Source organism: Rhinoraja longicauda, chromosome 10 (genome assembly GCF_053455715.1).
Source record: "Rhinoraja longicauda isolate Sanriku21f chromosome 10, sRhiLon1.1, whole genome shotgun sequence".
Taxonomy (NCBI): Eukaryota; Metazoa; Chordata; class Chondrichthyes; order Rajiformes; family Arhynchobatidae; genus Rhinoraja; species Rhinoraja longicauda.
In genome coordinates, this window is record NC_135962.1 from 21,978,684 (window position 1) to 21,995,548 (window position 16,865).

The 16,865-nt window shown below is 41.4% G+C and overlaps 1 protein-coding gene across 4 annotated transcripts in view; it reads left to right on the forward strand.

Moving 5' to 3' along the window:
* LOC144597267 (formin-like) overlaps positions 1-16,865 on the forward strand; it is a 300,339-nt gene that overhangs the window by 151,609 nt on the left and 131,865 nt on the right. For all 4 annotated transcript variants that reach the window (XM_078406376.1, XM_078406378.1, XM_078406379.1 and 1 more), the window contains 5 exons: positions 4,506-4,594; positions 7,240-7,369; positions 7,974-8,120; positions 14,692-14,751; positions 15,557-15,677. In XM_078406376.1, the coding sequence (XP_078262502.1) occupies positions 4,506-4,594; positions 7,240-7,369; positions 7,974-8,120; positions 14,692-14,751; positions 15,557-15,677 (547 nt within the window). The remainder of the gene's footprint in view (positions 1-4,505; positions 4,595-7,239; positions 7,370-7,973; positions 8,121-14,691; positions 14,752-15,556; positions 15,678-16,865) is intronic.

Consider the following 16,865-nt stretch of genomic DNA (forward strand, 5'->3'; position numbering starts at 1 on the left):
GTTCAATGAAGGATGTAAAAGAGAATTTGGGAATGGCAGATAAATTCAGATGCAGGATCCATTAATTCAATGGAGATTATGGGGCAACGTTTCATGAACCCAATTAATTGAGTCATTTGTAAACAGACGAGACCAAGTGGACCCGTTGGGCCTAAACCTCTCCTGCGTTCGTGCAGTGCCCACCCTCTCCTCCCCCCCTCCCCTCTCCCCCCACAACCCCCTCCCCTCCCCCCTCCCTTCCCCCCTCCTCCCCTCCCCCTCCCTCCCCCACTCTCCCCATCCCCTCATCGCCTCCCGCAATCCCCCTCCCTCCACCCCCCTCCCTCCCCTCTCCCTTCCCCTCACCTCTCCCTTCCCCTCCCACACCCTTCCCCTCCCGCCCACTCACCCACTCCATTCCCTTATCCACCTCCTCTCCCTCCCTCCCTCCCTATATATATATGCCTACAACCTCCCTATATATATATTAAAATATATATATATTTTAAAATGAAATGAATCTCAGAGAAATGAAGATCCTATGTAAAATAAAGCAGTCCACCGGGAGGTTGTAGGCAATCAATGGACTCCACGTGGGGGTGAACGGTAGGAGCAAATCAGGACTTGCCGGTGAGCAATCAGAGCAGGGAGCGTTGGCGCTCCCCCCACATGGGAGCCGGACCAATCGGGCATTGAGCAGGAGGTCGGAGGCAATCAATGGACCCCATGTGGAGGTGAGCGGCAGGAGCAAATCGCGCCGGCGACAAATCAGAGCGGGCAGCATTGGCGCTCCCGCCACGTGGGGACCCGTGCCACTCGGGCGCCAAGCGGGAGGTCATAGCCAATCAATGGACCCCAGGTGGGGGTGAGCGGCAGGAGCAAATCAGGATGCGCCGGCGACCAATCAGAGGAGCCTCGGCACTCCCCCCATATCGGACCTGGACCAATTGGGCGTTGAGCGTGTGGACGGTACTGAAGACAAAATGGCAACCCTCCCCCAACTGCAGACGCGCCGGAGCTGAAAATAAAATGGCAGCCCTCCCCCAACCACGCACGCGCGAATCTGGCGGCCATCCGTTGGACCCAAAGCTCTCCTGCATTGGTGCAGCACACACCCCCCCCCGATTCCCCCCTTCCCCTCCCCCCCACTCACCCACTCCTTTCCCCCTCATCCCTCCAGCCCCCCTCACTACTCCATCCCCCTCCCCTCCACCCCCCACTCACCCACTCTATCCCCCACTCATCCACTCCATACCCCCTCCCTCCCCACCCCATTCACCCACTCCATCCCCCCACTCCATCCCCCTCCCCCACCCCCCCTCTCTCCCCCCACTAACCCACTCCTTCCCCCACTCATCCACCATCCCCCTCCTTCCCCCCCACTCACCCACTCCATCTCCCCTCCCCACCACTCACCCACTCCATCCCTCCCTCCCCCCTCTCCCACCACCCCATTCCCACTCCACCCCGCCCACTCACCCACTCCTTCCCCTCACCCATTCCCCCCTCCCCTCCCCACTTCCCCTCCCCCCTCTCCCACTTCACCCCCCACCCCCCTCTCCCACTCCATCCCCACCACTCCCCCCTCCCCCACCCACCCACACTCCCCCTCCCCCCCACACTCCCCCTCCCCCCACCTCCACCATTCCCCCTCCCCGTCCCCCCCACCTCTCCCTCTTCCCCCCCACTCTTCCCCTCCCCCCCACTCCCCCTTCCCCTTCCCTCCTCCACCACAGTTTTAGTAATATCCTAGACCAAGTGGACCCGTTGCGTTCAAACCTCTCCTGCATTGGTGCAGCATCCTCTCCTCCCCTCTCCCCCTCCCCTCCCCCTACGCCCTCCCATCATCCCCTTCACCGCTCCCCCCCATCCCCCCCCCCCCGCTTCACCCCCCCTTCCCACCTCCATACCCCCCTCCTTACCCTCCCCCCCCCTTCCTTACGCCCATTTTTTGTGCGGGCCGGGTGTGAAGCCAAAGCCTCTCCTGCAGCTCAGCAGCGATCGGCGGGGGGGGGGGGAGCGGCGGTGACAGCCATCTTGTTAGACCCTCTGCCGCGCGCTGCACCATGGGAGGAAGATAAGGCGCGGGGTACGCCGGGAAGGGCGCCGGTCCTCCTGTTGGTCCTCCGGAGGGGGGGGAAGCAGGGGGGGGGGAAGACATATAGAAATGATAAAGGACAGATTTAACTTGACAAGGAGGATTGAATTACTAACAGTAACAATTAAGAAGCAGAGCAAGAGAAACATTGCAAATTGAAAAGACAGATTCATTCTAATTTAATTATTTTTTAAAATACTATATTTGTATTTGCATGAGATTGAAAAGGGTTGTGAGATAAACAGATCAGACAGAACCTTGGAAGGGAAAGTGGGAAATAAGGTCAGGGTAAAAAGGATTAGGGATTGCAGATGAAATGAATGACAAAGGATCAGAGAGCACATCATGGAGTCTTGGATAGGAACAGAAAAAAAGGTCTTTCAGCACACCGTGTCCATAAAAATAAGCAATTTGAATAGTGGTGTTATGTACTATATTAGCATCCATAATAAAGGTAAACAGTAATATGATGAGTGAAAGAAATTTATGAGTAATAGATCAAGTTAATGGCTGTTAGAACCTGAAGGGAAGATGATTCCAGCTGCGGTAACTCTGTGTTTTGGTGCCCTAATTGTTTCAATTTTGTTGAAAAATAATGCATGGAATAAAACTAGCGTCTTGGCAGTGAGTTGTGCAAATCCACAGTTGTCCGTCTGGTTCTCCGTGCATCTGATGTGCCCCCACACAGAGGACTAGTGGGAATATTTGCATGTCTTAATGTTATTCCCACGATTTTCATTCGTGCAAGGATGTCTTGCTTTTGGCACAGGCACATCATACAGCAGAAACCATTCACTCTACTTGTAAGATCTATGTAAATATGCTTCATTGTTTTCTAACAAACCTAGAACTGGTGGGTCTATCACGACCACTTGTCTCCATAATGTATTGTAACCGTGGTCAGCACAAAATTTGAGAGGGAATCAATGGAAACCTAAAACATGGCTGAAATCCATCCTAGCACAAGGTATTATTTTATGGAAGTGATAGAAGTGAGGAATCCAAAAAGACAGGTGCATGGGATGAGAATGGCCCAAGACATCATTGTTTTCTACCTGTAGAAACTAAAATGAATTTCTTATTAATATCTTCAGGATATAAATTTATAATAATTAGAAATGCTTCCAATTATTCAACCAACTGTGCTGAATTCCAGTAACACTGAACCAGATGCATAAATGGTTACATTTTCCAGTGCAACAGATTTATTGTTCAGAATGTCTTTTAAACCAGTTCAGTACCACCATCTGAAACTCCCACAATTTGTCATGAATAAATTTAATTGAATTGTAACCCAATGAAATATGGCTCATATCCTGTTCACAATTCCTTTGCTGCTGTTAAAATATTCAAATGCTTTAGAGTCTGCTCCACACATAAACAGTTGATTTCTTTTGACTATTTATTGAGATGCAAGTTAAGTGGGTGGATGAAATGATAATATGGAATGATGAAACGACGAGGCAAACCATGACCAGCTGTTGAAAAATTGTTGGATGATGGAAGTAATGCTGTAATAATTTTATGGTATGAGGAAAGTACAATTTAATGATCATTAGACTTGGCTATTTAACTCCTGGCTGCCATATAACTCCGCTGCCATACCCCAGCAGCAGGCCTGGCTCGCCTAGCGCAGAACCAGGAACCTCGCCTAAAGTTGGATCCTAATCCAAAGCTTGTCTCCTGATCATCCACATGGGAGGCAAAGAGGCGGGTGGAAGGAGTCAGCAGTGGACACTAGATATAGGACCGGTAAGAAGAACCAGAGCCCTCAAGGTCAGCTGCGGAAGGCACCCCTGGGGCACAAATGCTAAAGGTGACTTGGCGAAGAGAGGATTACAGAACGATATGGATCATGGTGACGGCTGCAATGGGCCTTCATGGCTGGCTGCAGCTGGGACTTTGAAAATGGCGCCAAAACCTGGCAACTCTTGCATATGGACTCAGTGGGCTGTTTCTATGCATTCTGTACTTAATCGGGGATTGTACTTATGTATGGCAATAATCTTACCGATCGGTGTGCAAAACAAAATTTCACTATACCTTAGTACATGTGATAATAAAGAACCATTGAACCATTATGTACACAAATAAGTTTATAATATTATTAGGGGTACATTACTCCTTGAAGCTAAAACTGCTCAGCTGATTTCACAACACAGGAGATTGTGGCTGGAATGATGAAATCACTAGAGAAGTGATAAACGATATTCAAGGTCGAGAGTTGAAGACTACAAAACATTGTCATATCAGTGAATGTATATTTATTACTGATGCCTTCTGGAATACCTCCCAATGTAAAGGGAATGCTTGATTACGAACTAGGTTTAAACATTAGGCATCATTATCTTTAATTGAATTTTTTTCATTGCGGTGCTGAAATAATGTAATGATTGAATTAACATTTAATTGTGTTCTTGCATTACAGAGAGCACAAGCAGAAGAGCTTGAAAACATAACCAAATATTATAAAAAGTCAAAAGAGGAAGAGTTAAAATTCCTGGATAAACCAGAACAGTAAGGATTTATTCTTCTTGTGCTTGTTGAAGGGTAAAAGGAGGGGTCTGAGCTTCTAGCCAGGAGCTGCATTCATAGGGGCGAGGGCCAGAGGGTCACAAAGAATAAAGTAACTCTAACTTTATTTCGTATCTATGTTCCTCACACCTATAAAGTCCCACTGGCATTACAGAATCCCATATGATATCTCATCACCAGTGGAAATGTGGAAATATTAAAACTGTTTCCTGTTTTCATGTTGTCCAATAACAACATATATATCTAAATATTGCAAACACTTTAAGTTATTTGTTGCTGCACATGTTTAAGCATTTTCTAATTTCTGCCACAAACCACGTCTTTAATGGTTTAATCATTCTGCATTCATTTGATCAGTTTGACAATAATCAGTTTACCCTGGATAATTTGTGCCTTTAGATTTAAAGGCACAACTTAATCCCATTAAATCATTATTGGTAAAAGTCATCAGTTGACAACACCACTTAGAGTCATCGAGCATGGTAAAAGGCCCTTCGGCCCAAGTCACCGTGTCGACCAAGAAGCCCCATCTACATTGATAGGTGATGTTTCAAGTTGGGACACTTTTTCAGCTTGAATTATTGTGGAATGTTATCAAGTTGAGACAGCTGTTGGGAAAAGTCTTGGGATGAAACTCCAGTAAAAGCAAAATTAGACAAAATTATAATCCTAAATTGGGAAGTTTGCCTCAGCAGGAAATTTTAAAATCGTATATGTATTTCATATGGAAGATAGACACAAAATGCTGGAGTAACTCAGCGTGTCAGGCAGCATCTCGGGAGAGAAGGAATGGGTGACGTTTCGGGTCGAGACCCTTCTTCAGACTGTCTCGCTGAGTTACTCCAGCATTTTTTGTCTATCTTCGATATAAACCAGCATCTGCAACTCCTTCCTACACATCATGTATTTCATATTATGATTTACCATTCCCTTATATTTAAAATGTATTTGACACATTATTGTTGAGTTGCTTAATCTACGAATAATTCTTTGTAATTTATTTCTTTCATCTACAAATTTGACAACACTGCAGTTTTTGGAATTAAATATGCAAATCAGAAATTGCAGTTTGGAATCCTTTGAAGCTGCAAAATATTTTTGCCATAAACTAGAGTGGATTCTGACAATGTGCAGTGATAGTGTGCTGGGAGGAAAACACCTTTGGACTGAACTATACAGTTTAGTTTAGTTTAGAGATACGGCGCGGAAACAGGCCCTTCGGCCTGTTCACACCGACTAGCGATCCCCGCACATTGACACTATCCTACACACACAAGGGACAATTTATACTTATTCCAAGCCAATCAACCTACAAACCTGTACATCTTTGCAATGTGAGAGGAAACTAAAGTTCTTGGAGAAAACCCATCCAGGTCACGGGGAAAACGTACAAACTCCGTAAAGACAGCAGCCGTAGTTGGGATTGAACCCGGGACTCAGGGTCTCCGGCACCGTGGTCTATGATCGTTGGTTGGCGTGGACTCGGTGGGCCAATCAACCTGTGTCCATGCTGTATCTCTAAATTCTAAATATATTAGTCTATGTCACATAAGCTTCATGGATCAGTCCAATGTCCCTGAGCTCTAGTTGTAGAACCAGTTTCACTCAGTGATAGACACAAAAAGCTGCAGTAATTCAGCGGGACAGGCAACATCTCTGAAGAGAAATGGGTGAATGTTTGGGTGACGTTCAGTCTGAAGAAGGGTTTTGACCTGAAACGTCAAAACCCTTCTTCAGACTGAACGTCACCCAAACATTCACCCCAGAGATGCTGCCTGGCCCGCTGAGTTACTCCAGCGTTTTGTGTCTATCTTCGGTTTAAACCAGCATCTGCAGTTCCTTCCTGCACAGTTTCACTCAGTGTTGAGATGATTGTTAAACCTAGGATGTGGTTGATGAGTGGCTGGCAGTCCAGGAGGACTTGGCAGCATTCCAATATGTTTTAGTGCTTTGGCTCCTTCTGATGCCAGAAGCCTTTTTTATAATTGACCATTGGTGACCTTCAGCTGGGCTTCAGTGGACTGCAAGGTTTCAGTGGTCACAGACTCAAACCAGGGCAAGCAAATTTACCAACCCCTGTCCAGTGATAACTGGAAATGCACTTGAATACTGAAACAAGGTTTCTATTTATTTCAAGAGGACCCAATGTCAAACTAAGTAAGCAGGCACACGTTTGGACCACCATTCTGATCTGTCCTGCTAGATCATTTGTGTGATCAATTAGGTCCATTGACCAGAAACAGCAATGTTAATTTTAATGCTCTTATAATGATCAATCAATAACTACTTGGGGTGTGATATGAAATTACCAATATAATACCTAATATAAAACTTGATTTTTAGCTGCTTGTTCTACTAATGGAGCAGCTTGAACTAATTAGAGTGCTGGCTATCACCTTGTAATTTAATTATCACTCCATCTCTACGCTGCTGGATCATTCATTGTAGTTTATTAAAGCATATAACAAACCTACTGGACGTCAAATCATAAGTGTTCTGTTAATATGTTTAAGGAAATATTATTGCCATTGCTTTTACATGTAACAATTTCAAATTAATTGGTTTCTTTATTTGAAACAGATTAAAACAGTTATATTTGATTCTCATTAACCTTTCTTTTTCGAAAGGTTCTTGTACGAATTGTCACAGATTCCTAATTTTGTTCAACGCACAAATTCCATCATATTCCAATCTACTTTTATGGAAGGAATCTCCACCGTACGCCGCAAAGCAGAGAGTGTTCAACAGCTAAGCAAGGTCTGATTTATTATGTATTATAGTCAAGGTGGAATCCAAAAATATATGAATGCCACCATAGGCTGCTAAGATTAATTTTATTTGGGAAGAGATTGACAATGGCAGATGTAGAATTATTTTTCATCTCTAGTTAAGGGCTAGGATGGAGATCCATTCTTCCAACCTACCTCATTGCAGACATTGGAGCTTTTCTCTAGAACTGTTACGCTACAATGCTACAAATTATATTTTGCATTATGGTACTTTGCTCTTTGTGCTACCAGTTGTTCTTGTGTATGACTTGATTGTCCTCATGCATCGTATTATCTGATTTAATTAGCACCCAAACCAAAGCTTTTTACTCTACCTCAGTACATGTGATAATTAAAACCAATTGGTTTAATGCCACCTTGATGAAAATACTCTGGAATATCAACTTTTATGTTTTAAATGAATTGACCTTCCTCCAAAATATATCAACAACCATAGATGTTATCTCTTCTCTTGCATTGTGAATCCCTGAATTAACCTGGGAAGAAAATTACAGTATTGTTGGTTAACTACCTAACATATTGAATGTTTTTAAAAAAAGGTTCACTCATTAATCAAAACTTATTTTGTGCAGATTTTGAAAGATCAAGAAAGTGTGAAGATTGTGCTTGGACTCATCCTAGCCTTTGGAAATCACATGAATGGTGGGAACAGAACTCGTGGCCAAGCAGATGGATTTGGCTTAGAAATTCTTCCAAAGTTAAAGGATGTCAAAAGCAGAGTATGTTAAATCTAAATTCCACCTATTATCATTGATGAGGAATTGTCTCTTAACAATCTCAGTAATGACACATATGAGAACAAGTAGCTGCAAACGCCAAAGTATACTTGCAAATCACAATATAGTATTGATTTGTTATGATATTATTGGTGCAATTCACTAGCTTGCTGCTACAATGAACTCATGCATATTTAACAAGAGTGACACAACCTCTGCAGTTCACCGCCCTTTGTCAGATTGCACAATTAGTTTTCTCTGTAGTCGCCCTATCTTCTGCATATTATCAGACATTAATTCGGAAACAAAGTTCAAATTATATGTAAGTAATTCATCACCTTATTTTATTCTGAAGTTAGCAAATTTTCTGATTATGCCTCCCTATGTAAGTTGTTTATAAGACAAGTTACCCTCAACCCCCCTCCCCCTCCCCCCTTGCCAAATCCCACTTACCAGTTGTGCAGAAATTTCTAATCAAGAGGATTGGTAAATGCCAAAATAGAAAGAATTAATTATTTTGTAATTTTATAGCTTGAGTTTGAGTGATTACAGTAACCTTAAAGTGATGATGACACTAGAAAAACATCCCCTTTTCCTCTACCATTATATGCTTTGAGCTGAACCCTATGTGTCCTCACTTATGTCCCTGACGTCAATCTGCTGATGAGCCAATGATCAACTTCTAGTGACTGACCAGAGCTTTCTTCCACACCTGCAGTCTCTCTATGGCTGACAGAGCTTTCTCTTAAGGTAAGACGCTTCAGGCGCAAACAACTAAAGTTTTAGCTTTCAGAATGATCTCACATTCTCCTCACCTCCTGGACTGAGCAAATAGGCCTTAGCTCTTCCCCCTCACCTGACTGCCATGTATGTCAATTGTTGGATGCAAATGTTAGAATGTTACAAATATATATTTGAATTATATTTAAGGTGGCCAAATAAATTTCAATGGTCACATCTGGGTTATCACAGTTTAAGTCTGACGCCAGTATGAATAGAGTTACATGTTCACAATGGGATTACATTTTAGGTGAGAATACATTTTTTTTAAACATTGTAACTCCTACTGAATATTGAAAGTAAGCCAAATAAATAAATCATTCAGCACTCTTTCTATGGACTTTTAACTAACTTAGTAATTTTTGACTATTAACAGTTCCATACCTTCCACGGTAGAATTACAGTCATGGAACCTCTGTTTAATGACAGTACTGATATTTTAGCCTTAACCAGTTACATCCTCAAAACATTCCAGAAGATTAGTCAAGTATGATTTCCCCTTCGTAAATCCGTGCTGACTTGGAACGATCCTGTTATTGCTATACCAAATGTTCCACATTTTCTTCTTTTATAATTGACTACAGCATCTTCCCCACCACCGATGTCAGGCTAACTGGTCTATAATTTCCTGTTTTCTCTCTCCCTCCTTTCTTAAAAAGTAGGATAACATTAGCTACCCTCCAATCCACAGGAACTGATCCTGAATCTATAGAACATTGGAAAATGATCACCAATGCGTCCACGATTTCTAGAGCCACTTCCTTAAGTACCCTGGGATGCAGACCATCAGGCCCCGTGGATTTATCAACCTTCAGTCCCATCGGTCCACCCAACACCATTTCCCGCCTAATGTAAATTTCAGTTCCTCCGTCACCCTAAGATCTCTGGCCACTAGAACATCTGGGAGATTTTTTGTGTCTTCCTTAGTGAAGACAGATCCAAAGTACCTGTTCAACTCGTCTGCCATTTCCTTGTTTCCCGTAATAAATTCACCTGCTTTTGTCTTAACTATTTTTTTCCTCTTCACGCACCTAAAGAAGGTTTTGCTATCCTCCTTTATATTCTTGGCTAGCTTACTTTCGAACCTCATCTTTTCTCCCCGTATTGCCTTTTTAGTTATCTTCGGATACTCTTTAAAAGAGTCCCAATCCTCTGGCTTTCCGCTCATCTTTGCAATGTTATACTTCTCTTTTATTTTTATACTGTCCTTGAATTCCCTTGTCAACCAGGGTCACCTCTTACTCCCCTTAGAATCTTTCTTACTCTTTGGAATGAACTGACCCTGCACCTCCTGTATTATTCCCAGAAATACCTGCCATTGTTGTTCCACCGTCTTCCCTGCTAGGGTCCCTTTCCAGACAACTCTGGCCAGCTCCTCCCTCATGCCTCCCTAGTCCCCTTTGTTCAATTGTAATGCTGACACTTCCGATTTTCCCTTCTCTCTCTCAAATTGTAGATTAAAACTTACCATATTATGATCATTACCTCCTAATGGCTCTTTTACCTTAAGTTCCCTTATCAAATCCGGTTCATTAAACAACACTAAATCCAGAATTGCCTTCTCCCTAGTAGGCCCCAATACAAGCTGCTCTAAGAATCCATCTCGGAGGCACTCCACAAACTCCCTTTCCTGGGGTTCAGTACCAACCTGATTTTCCCAGTCTACCTGCATGTTAAAATCTCCCATAACCACCGTAGCATTACCTTTGCGACATGCCAATTTTACCTCTGGACAATGGACAGAATTGAGCAAATTGTAAGGGTAAAGAGACCCTAATGGGAGTTATCTACAGGCCCCCAAACAGTAGCCTGGACATAGGGTGCAATTTGAATCCTGTTCATACTGACTCTACATCTCCTGATTCCATGTCACCTCTTGCAAGGGACTGAATATCATTCCTTATCAACAGAGCGACCCCACCCCCTCTACCCACCTGTCTGTCTTTTCGATAGGATGTATACCCCTGAATATTCACCTCCCAGTCCTGGTCCTCTTGCAGCCATGTCTCTGTAATTGCCACAACATCATACTTGCCAATATCTAACTGAGCCTCAAGCTCATCGTCTTTATTTTTTATTCTTCACGCATTCAAATACAACACTTTAACTTTGGTATTCACCTCCCCTCTCACACTAGCCCTGACCTTACTCTCTTAACCCTTCTCGAACTTTCCTTCCCATTAATTTGGGAATCTTTTGCAACTTTTCCTGTATTCACTTCCCCATTACTCCATCTTTATATTCCTAATTTGTCAACCCCTCCCCCCCACTATTTAGTTTAAACCCACACGTGTAACACTAGCAAACCTGCCTGCCAGAACATTGGTCCCCCTCCAGTTAAGGTGTAACACGTCCCTTTTGTACAGGTCACCCCTACCTCAGAAGAGATCCCAATGTCTATAAATCTAAATCCCTGCTCCCTGCACCAGCCCCTCAGCCATACATTCATATCCCCTATCTCCCTGTTCCTGCCCTCACCAGCACGAGGTACAGGAAGCAAGTCAGAGATAACCACCCTAGAAGTCCTGCTTTTCAGTCTTCTTCCTAACTCTTTAAACTCATGTTGCAGAACCTCATTCCTCTTCCTCCTAATGTCGTTTGTGCCCACGTGCACAACTACTTCGGGCTGTTCACCTTCCCTCTCGAGGATGTTCTGAAGTCGGTCCGTGACATCTTGAACCCTGGCACCATGGAGGCAACAGACCATCCTCGAGTCTCGCCTGCCGCCACAGAATCTCCTGTCCGCACCTCGGACAATGGAGTCACCCACCACTATGGCTCTGCCCGACGTTGGTCTCACTGATCGAGTTTCATCGTTAGTATTGGAGCCACCGACTTGTCCGCCGTTCGGACTGGAAGCATCTTCTGCCCCGACAGCTGCCAAGAGGGTGTACCTGTTTTCATTAGGCAACAGCCACTGGGGTCTCCTGCACTCCACTTGTACTCCCCTTTCTCACAGTTACCTACCTTCGCTCTTCCTGTACTCCTTGGCATGACAACCTCACTGTAGGTCCTGTCCAGGAAACTCTCGTTTTCCCGGATGGCTCTGAGGTCATCCAGCGGCTTCTCCAGTTCCCCAACACATTCATTCATTTCTATTGGCTTCTTCACTCTGTATTTTGGAGAATACATAGCTTTCACAAGCATGTACAATTCTCCCCCAAAGTACTGTAGAATATCATTAATTCTGGAATAATGCCCAACAATTGTTTCCGAACTTCTAATAATTGTAACTTTGAGCTGCTCTATTTGAGACCTGAATCTGACTCTTCTCTAAATGCCCATATTCACTGCCTGAAGCACAATGGGAACTTGTCCCTGATTATAATAAAGTGCTTGCTGAACCAGGATAGACATGAACTCTACAGTTGGATAGAATCTCTCAAAAATTGATACTGCCCACCATTTTGTTTCAGATCCTGTGATCCTTAATTTACTTTCCCTGTGACAATGCTTGTCATACTATTTTGTCACCTTGTTAAATCACTGTGATTACAGCAAAAGATGTATACTTGCCCGTCAGCATTTAGGTATAATGGTATTAAAACACTTCTCAGTAGCAAAACCTGATATTGATAATAAATGTCAAAACTTGATGAATCAATATATTGAAATTATAATGGCACAGTAAAAATTTATATGAAATATTCTCCATATGGCGTTAAATAATCTAGAAGAGAAGTTTTCAAAAACCTTTTTGCATTTCATGAACTAGGAAACAGCATTTATTTTGGCACATAAATTGATTTCAGCCTTCGGTAACTGTAAATTGGGTATCAGGTGCAATATGATTAATCCGGATCTCTTGAAAATAATGTTTGTAATTTATTGAATAAAATTATAGGACCAAGAGTATAGCGATGTTTCTGAAGTACAAAATACAGAAGTAATAAATTGAATGGTCAATGTAAAATGCTTTGGGAGTCCAGTCTGATTGTAATAGGTTTTGGAAGAGCCTTTTGAAATGATTTGTAAGTCTTTTTTATGACTTTTACTAAAAGATTAAAGTTATCAAGAATGCCAGAAAAGGGTTTAAATGGTTTTAATCATATTTAAAGTACATTAAATACAAATAAATTTGGAAGGATGAGAAAGATCACCAGCTCTAACAAGATTGCTTTTGAAACATTTTGTTCATCTGGTACTGAGACATAAAAGACCAAGGCCAAATTATAATTAATTGCATCACATTTATTTTGAACAGATATATGGTTTGAAACAAACATGATAATATTGTAAGCTAAAATGGAGGAATTTAAGTTTTCTCAAGTGCAAGCCAGATTTTGTACAAGTTAAAGGAAGCAAATTTTTTTTAAATTAATAATGTAATCAAATGCTAGTAAGATAAGTAAGTTACTGATGAAACTGTTTCAGGATTGAAAATGTTTAAACGGTCCGGGATTTTGTTTTATTACATTGGTGAAGTTTAAAGATTGTAAAATTCAGTCAAGCAGACCAATTACACAGAGCCTTGCTTGTGATGGGCAAGATTTAGGATTGTTGTGCACTTCAGTTGTGACTTGCAATTTGTTGAATCAGAAAAAGCTTCAATGTGGAAATGTTTAAACCTGTTTTCTGAGTGAACTCTGGCACATAATGGTAATCCTACAATTTGGCTGATTAATTTCAGGAACATTTCTGTTTCTTAATTGTCATACTTTAAATATATATATTTTAATGTTTTCACAATTAGATAGTGTATGATTTCTCAGCATTTTTTTATCTTTCTGCTGCCTAAAATTAATTTTCAGCTTTTTATCTGCCAATGCTCTCCTAATTATTCTCCTTATGAAATGCACCAATTTAAGGCCTTGAGGATAAATGTTGTTCATTGGGTTCTTAGCAAATTGCATGATTTAGATGAGGATGTCACAAGGAGAGGATAAATATTTTGTACGTATTTTTCTGTTATTCAGCTTTTAACTGAAGGCATTCAATGATTTTTAAACCCAGTTGACCACTAATGTTGATTAATGTTCCTGTGCAAAACGCATCCTCATATCCTAACCAGAAAACTAGGATGATAAACTGGTATTTCACACAGACGTTCATGATGCCCTACATACAGGAGGCTAAACCTCTGCCAGCTTCCTTCCATTGTCAATCCAACAACTGTGACTGGGGCTAGAGAATGGACTATAGATTTTGGTCCTTTAAACCATATTATATTGTCAACCTGGATACTCTAGATAACAATAAGCAAACTGACTGTCCCACTAGTGGTTGTGAACCACCCCATCTACCTCATCTCATGACCATGAAGTTAAGTCAAGTCCTGGGTACCTGAAGGTTCGGCAAGTATTTAAACAAAAAATCATGTGAGCCTCAATGTTATTAGGAATTGGTTAATCCCTCAGAATGCACTGAGGGAGGAGGGACAATGTACGATTAGCCTAATGGAGACAATGAGGATACTTCTGGCCCCTTGAACTTTAGGAAGACCCATGGCAGAGATTTGCAAACTGTCTTCATAGTTTTTAGAACTGTTAATTCTTTGCTGAATTTTTAGAGAGGAATTTCAAATAAACACATGCATTTGACATGATCTCTGTTTCTATGTTAGTTTATATTTTGTTCAATAAAAAGTAGGGCATGCAATTAAAATCTGAAAAAAATATTTAAACCGGCGCCAGTTTGTTTAAAAAAAAACTGCGTTATTTCCTTTTTGGCCCAGGATGAAATATGCCTCATGGTCATTCGATAGGCAACAGAAAATTGTAAGATCACACAAATGCTTTGCTTTGTATTTAATATTCACAGTAATAGTTTACAATATTTTTATTTGCTGTTTTAGGATAATCAAACCAGTCTTGTGGATTTTGTTGCATCCTATTATTTGCACCATTTTGACAAGGTAATTAATGGACCTTTATTTGACTTTCTGTTACACAAAGTTGTTAATGTAAGTTAAAGCAAGTAGTGATTCAAAAGTTAATTCCGCTTGTCAGGTATTCCTTCTTTAAATCACAACACAGCACTTGATGATGAAAGAGTGAACAAAAATAAGTATTGCCCACACGACCACATCTAGACATCTGTATGCTGTAACACAACTGCCTCATCATAAACTGGGAGCATTATTTTTTGACGTGTGAATCTGCAGAACAATATTGTTATTTTCACCTCTCCCTGTCGATCTGAGTGTGTATCACAATGGCGCAGCGGTAGTGTTGCTGCCTTACAGTGCCAGAGACCCTGGTTTGATCCTGATTATGGGTGCTGTCTGTAGAGGGTTTTGGTACATTCTCCCTGTGACTACATAGGTTTTCTCTGGGCGCTCCAGTTTCCTCCCACACTCCAAGAGGTACAGGTTTCTGGTTAATTGGCTTCTGTAAATTGTCTCTATTGTAGAATAGTACTAGCGTGATTGCTGGTAGCCGCGTATTCGGTGGGCCGATTGGCCTGTTTCCGCACTGTACCTCTAGATTTTAAAGTCTAAGAAGGGGGAGGTCAATAGGAAATTCAATGGTTCACATTTGAAACAAATGTTTGTGATACACCTGATCTGGTTCTGGAGAATCCCTCAAGGAGCAAACCCAATCCATTTTCACCAGGGTAAAATCCCTACTGACTTACAGGTGGGAAGGGTGCAGAAAATTGCGTAAAGTTCTTAAATGGTATTGAAACTAGGTTTTAACATTTCATTTTTCATGGAACAGGATGCTGGAACAGACAGAAGCATATATCCTTTGCCAGAACCCCAGGAATTAATGCAAGCTTCACAAGTTAAGTTTGAAGATCTCACAAAAGATCTCAGGAAATTGAAAAAAGACCTTGCAGGTATTAAAGTTCTTTTACTTATAAAATATTAGGTATCACTAAGTATTGAATTTGAACCTGAATAAACATGATATTTACATAGATGTAAAATTTCCCACTTACAACGAGGTGTTAACAAATCAAAATAATTAGTGTAAAATTACGAATGAGGAAATAAAGGGACAAAGAATTACACCCTAGACTTCCTCAATATTTTGGCCCATTTATCATTGTACCCAATCAAAACTTTGAAAAAAATAATAATTTTGCCTTTTCAACCGTAATTTTGTGCCATTGGGGCCATTCTAAATAAAGTTTGAAATGATATCTACAATTTTAGAATCAGGTGGTCGGAAAGTCATATTTTATGGTATTTTGTTAACAATTTTTGATTATTATTTTTAAATCGCTTTCATTGAAAATTAAATTTATTCTATATTTCTTTGAATATATTTAAAGGCATTAAAAACCTGCATGACTGTACATTTTAAAATATGTTGTCCCATGTTCAGGACCTTAAACTTGAATTTTCATTCTTAAAGAAGTAAGTTTAGAACTTTCCTTCAGCCCCGATTGTTTGCACAGATTTCTGCAATTTTTTCTTGATTTTGCAATTTCGATATGATCATGAAACTGATGGAAAGTTTAGACTTAAAGCAACATCGTCAAATTGAGTGCAAAATACATTCTCAATTACACCATTGTATTATTTAAACTGAAACAAACTAGAGTTAAAATATTGTTATGACCATTGTTTTGAATTAACAAGTTTTAGATGAAAAGGTTAGGCCTAGTCCAAAGAAAAATTGAAACTGTTTGTTGATTTTAAGATGGGTTCTTCATGTCAACATTTTGCTGATTTTTTTTTAGATGGCTCACCTAGGAGGTGGCGCATGCAACACAAAATTAAAGAGGTAGTGTCAGTCAAAAAACACATTTCTGTAGATTCCAAAACAAAAGACTGGGAAAGTATCAGTTGTTGTTTGTTCAACCCCAGGACACAGAAGTGCTCTTGTCTTCTCCCATCCCTTGGCTCTCATAGAACCCTTGCCCTGCCCTCTGCATTAGTAGTTTGTGCAGAAACATGATCTGTGTTTGATCTCCTCTCCTCTGTCAGCAGGTTTCCAACATTCAGTCCAGCTACTGTGTCATTCAGACCTACATGTACGCCACAATACATTATATTTCAAGAAGATAAATGGACCTCAA